At 39.6% G+C, this 19,671-nt stretch overlaps 1 protein-coding gene across 1 annotated transcript in view; it reads right to left on the bottom strand.

Annotated features, from left to right (window-relative positions):
* Window positions 1–19,671, bottom strand: part of PKHD1 (PKHD1 ciliary IPT domain containing fibrocystin/polyductin) — a 1,769,028-nt gene that overhangs the window by 1,605,692 nt on the left and 143,665 nt on the right. Inside the window, exons 15-16 of the mRNA XM_078647366.1 lie at window positions 16,015–16,144; window positions 8,891–8,897 (exon numbers count right to left, since the gene is read on the bottom strand). Coding sequence (XP_078503492.1) covers window positions 8,891–8,897; window positions 16,015–16,144 — 137 coding nt within the window. The remainder of the gene's footprint in view (window positions 1–8,890; window positions 8,898–16,014; window positions 16,145–19,671) is intronic.

Raw genomic sequence — 19,671 nt, 5'->3', positions numbered from 1 at the left:
TGGCACTGGGCGCGGTCCAGGCCCAGACGGGCGCAGACGGGCTTGCCTTTGGCGTGCCTTCGGCGCACAATCGGCGCGCCCGCTGCGCGTACGAGGGAGCGACATAAGAAGGAGCCGGGAGGGATTAGCAGCTGGGTGGCGGGGCGGCGAATGGGAAGGAGGGGGCGGCGAATGGGAAGGAGGGGGGCTTGTCCGCCGGGTGGCAGTGGCGGGAAGGAGGGCAGCGGGCGGCTCAGCGGCGGCTGGGTCGCCCTGTGGAGAAGTGCGAGGAGGGAAAAAACGAGGAAAACCAAGGGAGCAAAGAGAAGGTAGCAAGGGCACAGCACAAAAAATGGGGGCAGCAAAGGGGCACAGCAGGGGAAAAAAACGAGGAAAAACGAGGGAGCAAAAAGCAAAAGAAGGTAACAAGGGCACAGCAGACCGAGGTCAGCAAGGGCACAGCCAAAAACGAGGGCAGCAAAAGGGCACAGCATACGGAGGCAGTAGCAGGGGTGTGTGGGGGCGACCTCGCCTGGTTACAGGCTCAGCGGTCGCTCCCTGCACCTCTGTGCTGTCTCCTTAAGAAGGAGCCGGGAGGGAGGAGCAGCTGGGTGGTGGGAGCGGGGCGGCGAATGGGAAGGAGGGGGCGTGTCCGCCGGGTGGCAGTGGCGGGAAGGAGGGCAGCGGGCGGCTCAGCGGCGGCTGGGTCGCCCTGTGGAGAAGCGCGAGGAGGGAAAAAACGAGGAAAAACAAGGGAGCAAAGAGAAGGTAGCAAGGGCACAGCACAAAAAATGGGGGCAGCAAAGGGGCACAGCAGGGGGAAAAAACGAGGAAAAACGAGGGAGCAAAAAGCAAAAGAAGGTAACAAGGGCACAGCAGACCGAGGTCAGCAAGGGCACAGCCAAAAACGAAGGCAGTAAAAGGGCACAGCAGACGGAGGCAGTAGCAGGGGTGTGTGGGGGCGACCTCGCCTGGTTACAGGCTCAGCGGTCGCTCCCTGCACCTCTGTGCTGTCTCCTTAAGAAGGAGCCGGGAGGGAGGAGCAGCTGGGTGGCGGGAGCGGGGCGGCAAATGGGAAGGAGGGGGGCGTGTCCGCCGGATGGCAGTGGCGGGAAGGAGGGGAGCGGGCGGCTCAGCGGCGGCTGGGTCGCCCTGTGAAGAAGCGCGAGGAGGGAAAAAACGAGGAAAAACAAGGGAGCAAAGAGAAGGTAGCAAGGGCACAGCACAAAAAACGGGGGCAACAAAGGGGCACAGCAGGGGGGGGAAAACGAGGAAAAACGAGGGAGCAAAAAGCAAAAGAAGGTAACAAGGGCACAGCAGACCGAGGTCAGCAAGGGCACAGCCAAAAACGAGGGCAGCAAAAGGGCACAGCAGACGGAGGCAGTAGCAGGGGTGTGTGGGGGCGACCTCGCCTGGTTACAGGCTCAGCGGTCGCTCCCTGCACCTCTGTGCTGTCTCCTTAAGAAGGAGCCGGGAGGGAGGAGCAGATGGGTGGCGGGAGCGGGGCGGCGAATGGGAAGGAGGGGGGCGTGTCTGCCGGCTGGCAGTGGCGGGAAGGAGGGCAGCGGGCGGCTCAGCGGTGGCTGGGTCACCCTGTGGAGAAGCGCGAGGAGGGAAAAAACGAGGAAAAACAAGGGAGCAAAGAGAAGGTAGCAAGGGCACAGCACAAAAAACGGGGGCAGCAAAGGGGCACAGCACGGGAGAAAAAACGAGGAAAAACGAGGGAGCAAAAAGCAAAAAGCAAAAGAAGGTAACAAGGGCACAGCAGACCGAGGTCAGCAAGGGCACAGCCAAAAACAGGGGCAGCAAAAGGGCACAGCAGACGGAGGCAGTAGCAGGGGTGTGTGGGGGCGACCTCGCCTGGTTACAGGCTCAGGCTCCTGATGGAGCGAGATAGAAAACAAAATTTTGTTTAAACTCGCAAAGTCACATTTCCATAACATGAATAAAATTATTAATGATTTGTGATATGTCGTACTAATACAACTTAGATTAAACTTTACACGTGGGGGGACTAACATGTGTGCTCATAAACGTGCATATTTGTTGCATCTTTTTGTTCGTGCAAAATAATAAAATAATTTATTGTTTTCGTTTTTGTCATTACTAACTGCTGCAAACTTAAAATAAGCATGTGCTTGTTTTGCTTTTCCTTGTCTGTGTGATGTCATTTCTACTATTCTAGGTGCATATGGGTCTCATAGAAAAACGGAGACTGGTAAATATAAACGCTGCTTTATTTGTTTGCAATGGCTAGGTAACATTTTGATTAATCGGGTGGGTTAACTAATTAGTAAACCATGGGGTGGATACAGAATCTACATTATTTCTTACATTAATACTTTTCTTGTGTTTGTTTTATACTAGAAAACATAAGTTGCCTGCTTTTGGGCCTAGTTATTTGAGCCGCAGGAAAAGAGCTGATCTATAATTCTGCAGAAAGTCACGAGACGCCCATTCTGAATTAAAACGTTTATTGAAGCTGCATTCACAAAGCAAAAACTGATGAGCTGACATCATTCTGTCGGACATGGCCAAGGTCGAAAGTGAACTTTTTGTCAGTCCTTAACTTGGCATCCGCGGAAGTTGTACTGAAAGGCTATGGAAGCTGCGAGGATGACTTAATACAAAGTTGCAATCGCAGGAAGTTTCTGGCTTCACGTGGAAGAGACAATGGTCTTTGTAAGACATGATTTTGTGGAACTTTTTAAGAATCGGGTGACATGTCACTTGTCACTCTCAGCCAATGGGACGTCGTGGATTTCTGAAAATTTTCCTTTGCTAGTTTAGTTAGCGTAGAAAGGTATAAAAAGTCATGCCCTTAGGGTTGGGCTGGCTGCTGCTTTCTGACTTTCCGATGAGGGTGATGTGCTGCTGGACTTTGCGTGGAGCACGTAAGAATCCTCAAAGATCTTTACTTTAATTTCTATCTATTTAGCTCGGTTAGGGAAATAGGTTTTAGAAATGCTAAACTTTATATAATTTCTTTAAATTGATTCAATTGCTTAAATTGTATTTTTCTCATATTTCTTACCATCATGCTTGCTATATTGCAAATAAATTTCATTTATAAAACTTTCAACTTATATACCATAATTTAGAAAATAAAATCTTACTTTTGACAAACAAGCTGGTCTTGGTTATTCAGAAGTGTAGGTTACCTTTAGCTAGATCACGTCGCCTATGGTGGTCGTTTAAATGATTGGGTTTTATTCTAATGACAATATTCTTTCTGCAAATGTATAAATATGTATATAGTGTGTAGATAATGTGTATATAGATTTATTCTGACCACCTGATTCAGTAGGCCCAAAATATATCAGGTTCATAAATGGGTCCATATTTAGTATAGAATTTTGTTTATAGGTTATGAAGTTGGGTAGCGTAGTTTATGATATATTTTCTATAGCCCGCTGGATCAATTCTCTGGTAGCAGAAATTGATGGTTGCTAGGAGGTAACCAAGGTAATATGTTGGTTGCTAAGGGTTACGTCATGGTATGGAAATAGGATCGATGTTTTAACACATGTTAAGTTCGTTTTTCGTGCCTATCTGTAAGCTATACCGGTATAGATTGTGTGGCGAGAAATTAGTCACGCAAGCCATCTGTTCAGTTTGTAGTGATATCGCCGAGTATCACAAGAGGTATCGCCGTGTACCATAGTGTTGTCGCCGAGCAGCACAGTTTTAGGGCTAGGTCTGAATCTTGTATAGTGAGGATTTTCTAAGAAATCAAAGCAGCATGAGAATAGGGACAAAGCGCCTTCCATAAAACTCACTGTGATGAGAGTATTAGTTATTTCCGAGCTTGAGTGAAGGGTAAAATTAACGTCGGTGCATGATTATCTATAAACAGGTTAGAGTCCTGTACGGGTACATGTTTCATATCTATAAACAGGTGAAAGCCCTGTACGGATAACGTCGTTGTTTTGCTAACGGTGCATGAATTCTATAAACAGGTGAGAGTCCTGTACGGATTTCATGTGTGTTTGAATTTAGGGAATTTTCCGTGTAAAAGTGCGAGTTTGAATTGTATTTTATGTTCAAGTGGAACTCTTAGAACTTTCACTTCGCGGTGGGTTCAGAGCAAAGCGAGTTCATAATTATACGTGTTAGAAGGGTGGGGTAAGGTTACTCTACTGACAATTGAATATTATCCTTAGTGTGAATAGCGCCGTCTATTCCGAAGTGTGGATACTTGAATGTATGTAAACTATCCTAATTAGTGAAACGAACAGATGTTGTCTTTATAAGTCATTGTTAAGAATTAATTTACACTGAAAAGTGTCCTTAAAATGGCGCTGTGAAAAGATTTTGTGAAGGAGGGGTAAGCGCCAGGAGTGAGAAGTGAGAAACCGCAGCTGCTGTGTACGTCACAGAGCCGCGCTAGGATTGGGTGACCTACGTCACAGGTTGTATTCTGATTGGCTCCTGAGTCTCTGACGGCCTGTGAGCTGATTGGTCCTTCGAAAAATCTCCAAATTTATTGGTCGAGCTGAAAAGTGACGCAGCTCAACTGCCATTGGCCTGTTGGTGTGTTTCGCGCACGGATTGGTTGTTTTGCGGAACATCCCGGAAATAATTTACGAACGATTTTGTGAATTAAATTTAACTTTTAAAAATGAGTTATCATTTTAAACATGTTGAGAAAAAGACAACATTATTTCAGAAATTTAAAAATTTATTTTCACCTGACAAGAAAATCGAAACGCGAGGTGGTAAACTACTTCATAAGTATAAAACACCTGCAGCGTACATGGAAGGTGAATACGGATATCATACTGTCTTATGGTTCGACAGTTGGAAACGCTATACTAAAAACGACGGTGTTTTAGCTTGGCCTGATGATGGTTCATTTAATGTAAGAGTCTTAAGAAATTTACGAGAGAAAATGAATGCTCTTGTTCCAAAACCGAGACCAACTCAATTTGAAGCTTTAGTTGAGTGGGAAGACGAGATGTATCAGTTACAAAGAGAAGCTAGTGGAATTAAAAGACCTTCTAAAAATCCATCATGGAAAAGAGAAACTCATGAAGATAGATTGCGAATGTGGAGACAGGGAAACATGAGTGAAGGATTATATTTAATTCATGAAATGGTAATGGGTTCTCCTACAGGGAAATCTATGGAAAGTGAATCTGAGGATGCAGTTATGGAAGAAATATATACAACTGCTAGAAAGAAACAGCCTAATCAGCCTTTGAGACCTCCTAGATCATGGTCTACTCCGGTGGTTTCTACTGAAACTTCACCGAGTGCACCTCCAATTAGTGAAGCTCCTAAACTTTATCCAAATAATAGTGAAATCACTGAAACACCTAGGAGATCAGAATTTGAGAATGCTCGAAATGAAGGCAGACATTTTTCAATGACTCCAAGAGCAAGGGAACCTCCAAAAGATTATGCAAGAGAGACAAGAAATGTTGAGGATGTTGATTATAATGAATATTTAAGGTCTAAAGAAGAATTAATTAAAAGAATGACAAAAGGTATGGAAGCTGTCACAGTTCCAGTAACAATAGGTCCTGTTCAGCCTGTATTTGATCAAAGAGATACAAACAAAAATGGATTAACTATTCCTTTAAATACAGAAATTCAAAAGCCTACTGAAAAATTTTATTCAGACTTGACTGAATTAAACACTTCTAGATCGAGAATGCCTGATTTAACCTTTAATGAGGATTTATCTCCAAAAACACCAATGGGTGCTATGTCAGATGTAGGAAGTCCTGAAGTTAGGGTAACAACACCAAAACTTGATGTGGCCAAATTGAAAGCTAATATAGAAGAATTAATAATTGGAACAATTGGTCCAGATAGTTTAAATTACTATCGGGATGATGAACTACTATTCATTTGCAAAAGTATTCAGTGGAAAACGAAAAATAAATATGATCAATTAGAGGATCTAGCTGCAGAACTTGAAATCGATGTAAGTAAACAAAAGAATTTTGCAAAACATTACAGATTAGATTTTTCAGAAAGTGACATTGAGAGTTTGAACTCAATGGGAAGAATAGTTCACATTAAAGATTTAATTGTCTATATCAAAAAGCTAGGAGAACTGAACAAATGGAGAGTGAAATGGACCAAAAGGAAGGAAGATGAAAGATTAGAAAAATTGTCAAAACAATTTCCTATGAGAGAAGTTGCAGGTGGAGGATATGTTCATGTCCCATGGTCGAGACAAGACATTCTGTTATTCACAAATGACTTTCCAAAATTAAGAGAGAAACCAGTTGAGTGGTACAGGCAAGTCGATAGATTTATTAAGGTGTCAAAAGTTCTATGGATTGATTTGGATGGATTTTTTGACATTGTAGTTCCATCTGATCTTTGGACAGAATGTAAAATATCTATTAGTTGGCCAAAAACAGAACCTGAGCGAATTAAAGAAACAGGTGCCCCAAATCCACTTGTAATGGATTTCTATGAGAAAGTAATTGTTTGGATGAAAAACAAAATTCCACCCAAAGAAGTTGATTGGGTTAAAATAGAAAGAACAGAACAGGAAACAAAAGAATCAGTTCATTCTTTTTATGAAAGACTATTGTTAATCTTTAAACAATACAGTGGTTATGAAAAATTAGATGAAAAAGACATGAGTCATTTTATCTATAGATTTGTTTATGGACTAAAACCTGAAATTGGAGAAATGATCAGAACTAGTATTGTCGGATGGCAAGCACTATCTGTAGATGATATACTAAGAAAAGCAAAATATTGTAGCGATGAATTAGAAGTAAAACAGAAGAAGCTGAAGGAGAAAGCCATGTGGGCTCAGGTAAAGGTGGCTGAGCAACAGATTGCCAGCATGGGAAATAAGAACACTAATTTTGTTCAAACTGGAAATACAAACCAGATGCAAGGAAAGTTTAAAGGTAATAATTTCCCAAAGAAATTTAGCCCAAAGATAGAAGAGCTGAAACAAAGATTACCTTGTTTTAATTGTGGCGAAATTGGACATTGGAGGGACGAGTGTCCTCATCCTCCTAGAAACTCAAAGAATCCCTTATTGAATCCACAGATGCAGAATGGTGTTAACCTGCAGCAACAGCTACAGATGCAACAGGGGTTAAATGAATTTAATATACAGCGACAGTTACAACAACAGCAACAACAACAGGTGAATAATCGTCAAGACCAATTGCCACAACCACCTTTTCCGAATTGTGGGGGAGTTCAAAAATATAATCCAAACGTGGGATTTCAGGGATGTGAACAGGTAATAAAACCACAGAAACAGCAAAAGCAGCAAAAGGTTCAAATGCAAAATGCTTCACAACAATTTTTATTAACAGAAAGTCAAGACAGTGATTCTGATGATTATTGCTGACGGTGCCCGAGAGAGGAGGAAGAGTGTGTTGTTGGAGCCACTCTTGAGGTTGACCAGTCTGGTCCTTATGTAAACGGGAAAGTTAATGATGTAGACATCACTTTTCTAGTGGACACTGGTGCTACCCGTTCTACTGTTAGATCAGTGGAAATAGAAAACCTACCTCTCTCTGGGGATACCATCCAAGTTGTGGGAGTAAGTAATCAGCAAATTAAAACAGACTTAACTGATCCAGTACCAGTTGAAATTGGAAATTACAGAGACAAACACAGATTTGTGGTTTGTAATAGTAGTCCAGTAAATCTATTAGGTAGAGACATCCTATGTAAAATGAATTGCAGAATATATTGTTCTCCTGAAGGAGTTGAGTTACAAACAATGGAGGAAGATGGTTTGTACAGAATGACAATGATGATGATGGAAGCAGAAGAAACAAAATTGTTTCCTGCATTTGAAGAAAAGGATTTACCTGAAGAGCTAAAGGAAACAGTGAAATCTGAAATATGGGATTTTACTGGGAATGAAATGGGTCTGATGAAAAACGTAGATCCTGTTAAAATTGCATTGAAACAGGGAATAGAATTTCCAAACACTCCACAGTATAAAATGAAAACAGAGACAATTGAAGGTATTACACCTATAATTGAAAAGTTAATCAAGCAAGGTGTATTAAAGGAAATGAAGAGTAGCTCTTGTAATTCACCAATTATGGGAGTTAAAAAGTCTAACGGAACATTTAGGATCGTACAAGATTTGAGAAAGGTTAATCAAATTGTCATTCCATGTTGTCCTGTGGTTCCAAATCCAGCAGTAATTCTATTTCAGATTCCACATGATGCTGAATGGTATACAGTCATTGACCTTTGCAATGCATTCTTTACTGTTCCCTTACACCCAGACAGTTATGAAATCTTTGCTTTCAGATTCCAAGGTAAGACCCTTGGATGGACAAGAATCCCTCAGGGCTATACAGAAAGTCCTTCAATCTTTAATGAATTGTTAAAAAGATCATTAGAAGATTTAGACTTACCAGGTAGGTCTACGCTGGTGCAGTATATTGATGATTTGTTAATAGCTGCAAAGACAAGAGAAAATTGTGTAACCGACACAATAATTCTGTTAAATCGCCTTGCAGAAGAAGGACATAAAGTGTCCCCAGCGAAACTACAGTTTTGCAAACAAGAAGTAAAATATCTTGGTCACAGGATTGCAAAAGGAAAAAGACAAGTAACAATAGAGAGAATAAAAATGATTCAAGCAATGTTACCACCAAGAACACAAAGACAGGTCAGAATGTTCCTGGGAATGGTAGGTTACTGTCGACAATGGATAAGTGGATTTTCAGTAATTGCAAAACCACTACAAAGACTGACCAAATCAGATGTAAAAGATCCAATTATTCTCAATGATGCTGAGATGGAATCTTTTGAGAACCTGAAAAAGAGCTTATGCCAAGCTCCTGCTTTGGGTATGCCAAATTATGAGAAAGATTTTGAACTGTATTGCAGTGAGAGAGAAGGATGTGCATTATCTGTGTTAATTCAGAGACATGGAAATTTAAAGAAACCTATTGCATACTTCTCTGCAGTTCTTGATCCAATTGCAAAAGCATTACCAGGTTGTTTGAAAGCAGTTGCAGCTACAAGTATCAGCCTTGAACAAAGTGAAGGAATCATTATGGGATTTCCTGTAAAAGTTTTTGTGCCTCATTCAGTTGAAATATTACTGACAAGAGGTAAGACTCAACATTTAACAAGTAGCAGATTGACAAAGTATGAGAAAATCATACTGGGAGCAGATAATGTTTCGATTTCAAGATGTTTGAATCTGAATCCTTCTACATTACTGCCTGATTCCGAAATTGTTGATGACATTGAGACAGAACATGAATGTTTAGATGTCATGGAATTCTGCACTAAACCCAGAAAAGACATCAAAGACAGACCTCTGTCTGAATCGGATTTTGTCTACTTTGTAGATGGCTCATGCTTAAGATCCGAAGGAGGTGTCTTGAAAGCTTCATACTCAGTTTGTACAGTTGTAGATGTTGAAGAAGCATCATGTCTTGAAGGAGTTCGTTCAGCACAAGTGGCTGAATTGATTGCTTTAATTCGTGCATGTGAAATATCAAAAGATATTAGAGTTACCATCATTACTGATAGTCAGTATGGATACGGAGTTGTGCATGATTATGGACAACTCTGGTCACAAAGAGGATACATGACATCAACAGGATCGCCAATTAAAAATGCAGTTTTCATTAGAAGATTAATTGAAGCAATACAATTACCAAAAGAAATTGCCATAGTCAAGTGTGCAGCGCACACTAGAGGAACTGATTATATTTCCAAGGGAAATGCCTTCGCAGATGAAACAGCAAAGTACTGCGCAAGGAAAAATTATTCTTACAATCGGAATAGGAGTAAAGAAACTGATTCAAATTCATTAATGCTAACAACTGTTGTAGAAACATGGCATGAGATTAGGGATTTACAAAATGAAGCAGATGATGAAGAAAAAGACCTATGGTTAAGATCAGATTGTAGACCACGTGAAGAAGATGGAGTGTGGGTTTACAAAGATGGCAGAATAGTCTTACCAAATTGCTTGATTGCTGACATGGCCAGATTATATCATGGTCCTGCACATTTAGGAAGAGATTCTATGGTCAGACTTTTTAGAGAAACATGGTTCAATACCAAATTTAGAACCATTGCAGAATCTTTTTGTCAAAGGTGTTTGTCATGCCAACAAATGAATCCAAACAGAAAATCAGTGGTGGGGACAGGAATAATTGGTCGAGAGGGTGGTCCCTTTACCAGGTTACAAATAGATTTCATTGAAATGCCCTTACACAACTGTTTGAAATATGTACTTGTAATTGTATGCTTATTCTCAAGATGGGTAGAGGCTTTCCCTACACGACATTGTGATTCAATTACAGTAGCAAAACTAATGCTCAGAGAAATCATCCCAAGGTACGGTTTTCCAGTCACTATTGAGAGTGATGGAGGAAGCCATTTTGATAACAAACTGTTGAAGTTAATTTGTGAAGCTTTGAGCATTGAGCAGAAAATACACTGTGCATACAGACCAGAGGCATCAGGTGTAGTCGAACAAATAAATGGAACTATCAAAAACAGAATTGGAAAAATGTGTCTTGAGACAGGAGTTAAGTGGACTGATGCTCTTCCACTTGTTTTGATGTCATTAAGAAGTACACCAGATAAAAAGACAGGTCTGAGTCCTCATGAAATTATAATGGGAAGAGTTATGAGGCAAGCTTTTGTATCTGTAGGTAAACTGTTGAGCATAAATGATAGTGCAATTTTGGATTACTGTAAAAGGTTATCTGATATGGTAACTTCTGTGTCTAATCAGGTGGGAACTGAAGCTCAATCAAATGACAAAGTTTTGACACATGATCTGAGACCTGGAGACTGGGTCAGAACGAAAGTACATCGGAGAAGGAATTGTCTATCTCCTAGATGGCAGAAACCTAGGCAGGTAATCTTGATCACTACTAATGCTGTAAAGTGCAGAGGATTGAAGCGCTGGATTCATCCAAGTCATACTATTCCAGTACCAACTCCTGAGAGTTCTGATGTTGAAAGTGATACCACAGATGATTCTGATTCTGAAGCAGAAGACAAAACAGAAGGTGAAGTAATTCCAGATTCTGAAGATCGACAAGAAAGTCGACATCTGGAAACTGTGCCAGTGAATGGAAATCTGACAAGAAAAGACTTAGAAATAATTGAAATAGATTCTGAAGGAGAAGAGAATCTGTTAAAAGGAAAGATAACTGAGGATTCGGTTGTCTCTATTGAAGACAAAGAAGCTGAACCAAAAGAAGTTTCAGACCAGGAGAGTATCGAAAGGCAGAGAACAAGCTCTGAAGTAAGGAACAGAAATTCAAAATCTGGGAAGCTAGAGGTAATTGAGGAAGAGGAGGAGAACGAATTACCAAGTACCAGTGATGGAAGACAAAGTGAAGTTCCTGAAGGAGTGAAATTGCCGAATAGAGAAGTTCCTGAGTCAATTGAAATTTCAGACTACGAAACTGAAGAAAGTGACGTGGAAGGTGGAAGTGAAAACGGAAAGAAAAGGACTTGGAAGTCAGAATCAAATAATTCTGAACCAAAGAAGAAGTACGTGAGAAAAGCAGACTACTGGCCTGGTGGAAGATTGAGAGTCAGATTGATCAAAAAGCCAATAGAACAAGTTGAAGAAATAAGTAGTCAAAAGAGTCCAGGAAAAGAAATTGGAGTTGGAAGAAAAATTGAAGTAATATCAAGAAAAGGGAAGAGAATAATTAGACCAAACCAGAAATACAAGTCTCCTGAGTGGACTTACTTAGTAATTCCACCTGTTATTGACATATATGATAGTAGTGAAGAAGAAAATGAGATCCAAGAAATTAGTGACAATGATTAAAGTACAAAATTATTAAATTGGCAAAAGGCTGAAGAAATCCTGTTAGTTGACACAAGGTCGAAGAAAAACTGTTTAGTTGAAGAAAACTTATGTATGACATAAGGTCGAAGAAATCTTGTTTAGGGTCATAAAAGAAAAATATATTTTAAAAGGGGGGTGTATATAAATTTTAAAATTTATTTTTATTTTTGAGGCTAAAACTAACCTAAAAATGCCTTATGTTAAGGAGAGCACTTCAAAATGTTCTGTTTTTAAAAGATGCTGTAAGATGACTCTGGTGTGTCTGCTCATTTTAGTTCTGCTCTGGTTAGTACTAGCTGTGATTATACCTTTAGAAATGAATAGAGAATTACACAAAGTTAACTTAACAAGCAAAGCTCTGGTTAGCCAAACTAAACATAGTGCATCTGCAAAAGTAATTGATCATCAGCCTAACATCCATCAAGATAAATCAATAGGTGATTTTTCAAGCAATACATTCACAAAGCTTTTGAGTGAATATGTAAAGGTAATGGATGCAAAGGACTGTTATGTCTGTGTTAAGTTACCTGCTTCTGTTTCTGAGGGAGTAACATATAATATGCTTCCTCTCACTTATGCTGTTACATGTAGTGTATTAACTAGTTTATTTTATCAAACTGGACGTTTAGAATATTACTATTCAAATTATGATGAAATTTTTGCTAATGTTAAGATTGATAATGTTTTAAATAAGCATAAGAAAGCAAAACAATTGAGAGAATATTTCCTTGTTACTAACGAACTCACTTACGAGTATGCTTACAAGAATAATCTAACATGTAAATTAAGTGCTGAAGGAAAGAAATTTTTGAATATGGTTGAGGAGAGAAGAGCAATTTATAAGAGAAATGAATTAGTCAAGCAGACTAAGTCATCCTTCTGGCAAAAAGAGGATGAGAAATTAAATGGCAAAATGCTTGAAAATATTGCAATTCACATAGACAAACCTGTTAGTGGAAAGCTTTGCATTAGAAGAGATAATACACTTTTTGATAATTATTTTGTAGGTGCAAGCAACTGTGAAGATACTTATCAGATTATGGGAGGTTGGGGATTTAAAGGTGGAAAAGATCCTATATTTCCTGGAATTTATTTTGTTTGTGGTGACAAAGCTTACTATAACCTTCCAGACCATTGGTATGGAACTTGTTATGTGGGAATTGTTTTTCCTAAAGTGTTTCATGTTGACAGAGATTCAGAAGGATTGTTTAAAATACATAATTATGTAAATAGAGCTAAAAGAGAAACTTTTACTGAAGTTCTGGGAGATATTTTTCAAGCTGTAATTCCTTTTGTTGGTATAACCCTAAATGCAGGGAGAATCAGAAAATTGTCTACTATAGTTGATAGATTATCAACTGACACTGCTGATGGATTTCAATTAGTGAATGTTGAAGTTATTGCTATTAGATCGATGGTAATTCAAGATCGTCTTGCTTTAGACATACTCCTAGCAAAAGAGGGAGGAGTCTGTGGCATTTTACATGTCCAACATTGCTGTACATATATACCGGATGAAAGTAAGAATATTGAAATGTATATTAAGAATATTACACAAATGCATTCAGAGATAATTCCTTTAGAAGAAGAAGATTTTACAGGGAAACTTTCAAAAAGGTTTCAAGCAATTAAAAACTGGTTTCATAATATCGGAAGTTCAATTCTTGGCAAGATTCTGGCACCTTTGATTATAATAGTATTCATTTTTATTTTGACTAAAGTAGGTTGTTTGTTACATAAAAGAAAGAAGCAGTTAAAGGAAAAGAAGAGAATCTATAAACTCAGAAAAGAAGAGGAAAGGGAGATTGAGTTACAGGAGTTACATAGAGAGCGTCATGTTAATTGCAAAGATTATGCTGAAACAGACTTTTAGGTTTACTAATACAATTGAATTTGAATCGATTTCTTAAAAATTTAATTTACCAAAATTTTGAGTGCTGGTGTGGTGATTTGTTAATCACCAGATGAGGGAGTTGATGGAGCGAGATAGAAAACAAAATTTTGTTTAAACTCGCAAAGTCACATTTCCATAACATGAATAAAATTATTAATGATTTGTGATATGTCGTACTAATACAACTTAGATTAAACTTTACACGTGGGGGGACTAACATGTGTGCTCATAAACGTGCATATTTGTTGCATCTTTTTGTTCGTGCAAAATAATAAAATAATTTATTGTTTTCGTTTTTGTCATTACTAACTGCTGCAAACTTAAAATAAGCATGTGCTTGTTTTGCTTTTCCTTGTCTGTGTGATGTCATTTCTACTATTCTAGGTGCATATGGGTCTCATAGAAAAACGGAGACTGGTAAATATAAACGCTGCTTTATTTGTTTGCAATGGCTAGGTAACATTTTGATTAATCGGGTGGGTTAACTAATTAGTAAACCATGGGGTGGATACAGAATCTACATTATTTCTTACATTAATACTTTTCTTGTGTTTGTTTTATACTAGAAAACATAAGTTGCCTGCTTTTGGGCCTAGTTATTTGAGCCGCAGGAAAAGAGCTGATCTATAATTCTGCAGAAAGTCACGAGACGCCCATTCTGAATTAAAACGTTTATTGAAGCTGCATTCACAAAGCAAAAACTGATGAGCTGACATCATTCTGTCGGACATGGCCAAGGTCGAAAGTGAACTTTTTGTCAGTCCTTAACTTGGCATCCGCGGAAGTTGTACTGAAAGGCTATGGAAGCTGCGAGGATGACTTAATACAAAGTTGCAATCGCAGGAAGTTTCTGGCTTCACGTGGAAGAGACAATGGTCTTTGTAAGACATGATTTTGTGGAACTTTTTAAGAATCGGGTGACATGTCACTTGTCACTCTCAGCCAATGGGACGTCGTGGATTTCTGAAAATTTTCCTTTGCTAGTTTAGTTAGCGTAGAAAGGTATAAAAAGTCATGCCCTTAGGGTTGGGCTGGCTGCTGCTTTCTGACTTTCCGATGAGGGTGATGTGCTGCTGGACTTTGCGTGGAGCACGTAAGAATCCTCAAAGATCTTTACTTTAATTTCTATCTATTTAGCTCGGTTAGGGAAATAGGTTTTAGAAATGCTAAACTTTATATAATTTCTTTAAATTGATTCAATTGCTTAAATTGTATTTTTCTCATATTTCTTACCATCATGCTTGCTATATTGCAAATAAATTTCATTTATAAAACTTTCAACTTATATACCATAATTTAGAAAATAAAATCTTACTTTTGACAAACAAGCTGGTCTTGGTTATTCAGAAGTGTAGGTTACCTTTAGCTAGATCACGTCGCCTATGGTGGTCGTTTAAATGATTGGGTTTTATTCTAATGACAATATTCTTTCTGCAAATGTATAAATATGTATATAGTGTGTAGATAATGTGTATATAGATTTATTCTGACCACCTGATTCAGTAGGCCCAAAATATATCAGGTTCATAAATGGGTCCATATTTAGTATAGAATTTTGTTTATAGGTTATGAAGTTGGGTAGCGTAGTTTATGATATATTTTCTATAGCCCGCTGGATCACTCCCCACCCAATCTAGACACTGGCTCCCCACCCAATCTAGACACTGCTCTCATGCTATACCTAGCATGAGAGAAGAGCCGTTGTTGGCCTTAGCGGGCTGCTCGTTGCCTTTTCTCCCCTGGCTATGCAACACAACTGGGTTGGAGAAATATAAGTGTGCAAGTTGGTTTGGCGGTCCTAAGACAGCCAGCCAAACCGACATGGGCACTTAGAGTAGCCACACTCCTCCTCCATGCCATGGTCCGGCCCAGCCCGACCCGCACTGACTCCATCGGCTCAGATAGCGGTAAATGAAATGGAAATTGTTCTATTATCATTGATTATTTTTAGCTGCTGGCTCAGAGCAGTGGGGCGACGGTCCTCCGCCATTACGGAGGAGTCACGCCTGAAATTATCTCAATGCATGGATTTAACCCAAGCTGCGAAATCCAATCCCTAAAGGAGCAAAGAAAGTGGCATTGACATGCAACAAGATTTTTTGCTTTAAGACGCTCTACCAGAAAAAGATATTTGCATTTCATACATTCAGTTGCAACAAACACTGCTGGCTGTCTTGACTTCAAATTCATACCTACAAAATGTTATTCACCCTCGCGAAAATGTACCCCAAAGCAACAATATTAATTTTCTCTGATTCTGCCCACATGTGCATGAAAGCTATTTGAAAGATGCATAGTATTTACTGTGCACCCAAAAACATATGCGCTGGGTATTTACCTCAGTGACATGAGAGGAAGGTCAATAACACAATTTGCAACCCAGAAACTCAGATTGAAAGTGGGCCACAATCCTGTTACAGACACACTTTCTATGACGCTTCCTCCGGGACGAGCGGGTTTCAGATCTGTTTGAAAGACTTCAGAAAAAAAGAAAAATTGAGCAAAGAACAAAGATACATTGCACACGGGTTTAGTGAACATATTATTTATAGAGAAAAACGAACAAAAAACTTTGCATTCCATGCACATTACCTTCAGGGCAAATGTTGGCTTCAACCGAATCCATTTAACATGATTAGGGATCCCGATCAGGAAACGTTGTTTGGCAGCAACGCAAGTTTTTGGCAATACATTAAGGTAGTGCCTGGTGCAAACACATTTAACTACAATATTAAAAACTGATTTTAGGAGTTTCTGAGCAGTAATATGATTGTACTTTTCATAGCAAGATCCTTGATGAGGTGGGCTTTTATATGTAAGATACTCTTTAGATGTGCAATCTGGGTGGCAAACCAGGCAATCAGTTTCCCTTGTCCAGAGGAGATGTGGTTTGCATCTGGACAGGAAGTCCAAAGTTCACTTCTGATAGGAAGGTCTACACTTGCAGAGTAGATTCACCAGCTCACAGGTGTCTTCACCTGGTACATGATTTGGGTCCTGAAGCTGTGCACAGTAATGTGTAACCAGTATGCTTGTGTACATTTTTTGTGTTGAATTTTGTTTTGTAGCTGTTGGACCTGGGCCTCTCTGCAGGGTCACCCCCAAAGTTTATGTCTTCACCCTCCACTTTTATGCTGAATTCGTTTTTGTTGGCTGTAAGGATTGTACACTTTAACATTGTAACCAGTGCTGAAGTGCATGTGCTCTCTCCTCTAACCATGATAGAATTGGCTTATACCAAATCAGCATATTTAATGTACGTGTACGCCCCTAGTAAAGAGCTACAACATGTACCTAGGGCCTATACATTAAATGCTACTAGTGGGCCTCCAGCACTTTTTGTGCCACTGACTTAAGTAGGCTTGCAAACCTGTCCCAGGCCTGCTATTGCAGCTTGTGTGTGTAGTTTTAAACTGCAATTTCGACCACACACAAACTTTTCTTTTTAGTTCATATAAGTCATACCTAGGGTAGGCCCTGGACAGCCCAGTGGGCAGGGTGCAGTGTACTTAAAAACCCGGACATGTGCTTTTTTAAACTTTACATGTCCTGGTATTGAAAAACTCTTACAATTGTTTTTCACTACTGCAATCCCCCACATTGAGGCTACCTTCTAACATTTAATAAGTTGTAATTTTCAAATGGAAACTGGTAACCAGTTCATGTTTGGTTTCTTTGGAGTTCTATGAAAATCCTATTCTATGGTAAAGTCCGATTTTGAATTACAATTTCCAAAATGCCACTTTTAGACAGTTGGCATTTTCCTGATGTATCCATTTGGTGCCTGCAGCCTGTCTCTGGGACACATGACTGGGTGTAGCTGACAGTTGGGCTTTGTGTATTACATGACATATCCACACACTACAGAGAGATTAGGGCGTAGATGTAGGTAAATGTGATTTACCGATTCATAAATACCGAATTTTACCGATTCGGTATTCATGAATCGGTAAATCAAATGTAGGTAGAAATTCGGTAAAAAATACCAAATCGGTATGATTCGGTATTTACCGATTCGGTAATTTCCGAATCGGTATTTGCCATTGATTCCTATGGGCCTTGAAGCCCATGGGAATCAATGGCAAATACCGATTCAGTAATTACCGAATCAGTAAAAATACCGAATTGCCAAGGGGGACAGGGTGTCACTTTGACACCCTGTTGCACCCCTGTTACTGGCTTGTGTGCCATGTGACACACAGACATGCCCTTAGGGCATGTCTGTGTGCCACATGGCACAGGTGTACATGCACACATGTGCATGTACACTGGAATTTGTTATTTACCATGTAATAGTATTACATGGTAAATAACGAATCGGTAATGGCCTGTGGCACTGTTTTCAGTGCCACCTACATCTGTATTTACCGATTCGGTAAAATTACCGATTCTGTATTTTACAAAATCGGTAAATTTACCGAATCGGTAAATATACCGATTCTGTGCATTATGCCTACCTACATGTCAATTCCCAAATACCGGTCGGTAACGGCCGATATCGGCCGTTACCGACCGGTAACTGACGACCTACATCGGGCCCTAGGTGTGCCTGGATGAGTCAGCACTGGCAGGATGTAAATCTTGTTATGTCCAATTTCAGTTACCCCTGACGAAGAGCAAGTAATTGCTCGAAATGCATTGGGTCATGAATAAAAGAACGCTGCTGAGAACTTAAATTGGGTGAAAATGTGGAACAGACGGATACATTGAATATAAAATGACAACGTCAATAGTTGAAATATGGGTAAATATGTACGAAGACAAATGGATGAACGAACGATGGATCTAGTATCCTCAAAATAAAAATGCAGTGCATCAGGGTGTGGAGTGTGAAAGTAGCTCTCCCCACTTTTGGATTTTGATAAATTGCGCGATGGCAAGGCGAAACCCAGATAGCACGCAAATGGTCAAGTATGCTAAGAATATGGAGTGGTTTATTTTGGAAAATAAGGTGTGCACACCACCATATTCAACATTAACACTGAACTGCCACACGTCGGTGATGCACCCTGAGATGAAACGTGTTTGAACAAGAGGAATTGCCGTCTGAAAGATGCCACAGTATTTAAACAGCTAGTTCCCGTCAGCGTCATACGAGGCAATCTGAAAGGACAGAGATGCTAATGTATTGAAAATGCATATGTATAACACGATTGATTTACGTTCTGTGCACATATAGTTTTCTATGGAAATTTTGATGCATTATGGGGATGCGAGTTTCCGAAGGCACGTACAAGGGGAATGTTTCATTTAGATTGTTTGCACATGAAAGGGAGAGGTTGAATTAATTTATAAATTGAGCTGTAAGAGAGGGAACAACTAAGAGTTTGTGAAGAACCCGGGTCTGTGGTTATGAGAAAGTGAAAGCAGGTACGCATGGAGCACCTTCGGAATCAGCAAGTTTTGATAAAACATTGAGTCTTTTGAATTCAAGCATTTGAATTGACAAAACTATTGGCATGCGTGAATGACAGATAGGTTTAAGCGCACAGAAAGCAGGCTTCAAGAATAAAGCTAGACGAGCAAAACTCAATAATTGGGTCAGGGTTCTTCTTAATGAATTAAGGCTAAAAAACTGAGTGAGATAAAAGACCGGGTGTATCCATTAAATAGCACGAAAACATTTGAAAAGCTTGATTTCAAAGTATCATCAGGGTGTTTGAGTTTCTTTTTGAAATATAAGGGGTGATTTTAAGTGAGTATATTCAGTGTAATTTAATGATGCAATGGTATCATTCGAACTATGGCATTTGTATGAAGTAGAATTTAGAGTCAAATTTGGCTTTTTTCAAAATTAATGTAAATCTTGTTATGTCCAATTTCAGTTACCCCTGACGAAGAGCAAGTAATTGCTCGAAATGCATTGGGTCATGAATAAAAGAACGCTGCTGAGAACTACTTTTTGTGTATGGATCGTATTTACAAAGAAGCTTGGATGGGCACATGTTAATAGGTAAAGTTTCAAAAAACGCAATTGGGTGAAAATGTGGAACAGACGGATACA

The sequence above is a fragment of the Lissotriton helveticus genome, chromosome 6 (assembly GCF_964261635.1).
Source record: "Lissotriton helveticus chromosome 6, aLisHel1.1, whole genome shotgun sequence".
Classification (NCBI taxonomy): domain Eukaryota; kingdom Metazoa; phylum Chordata; class Amphibia; order Caudata; family Salamandridae; genus Lissotriton; species Lissotriton helveticus.
Note: the sequence above shows the minus strand (reverse complement) of the source record. Positions and strands in the feature narration are given on the sequence as shown.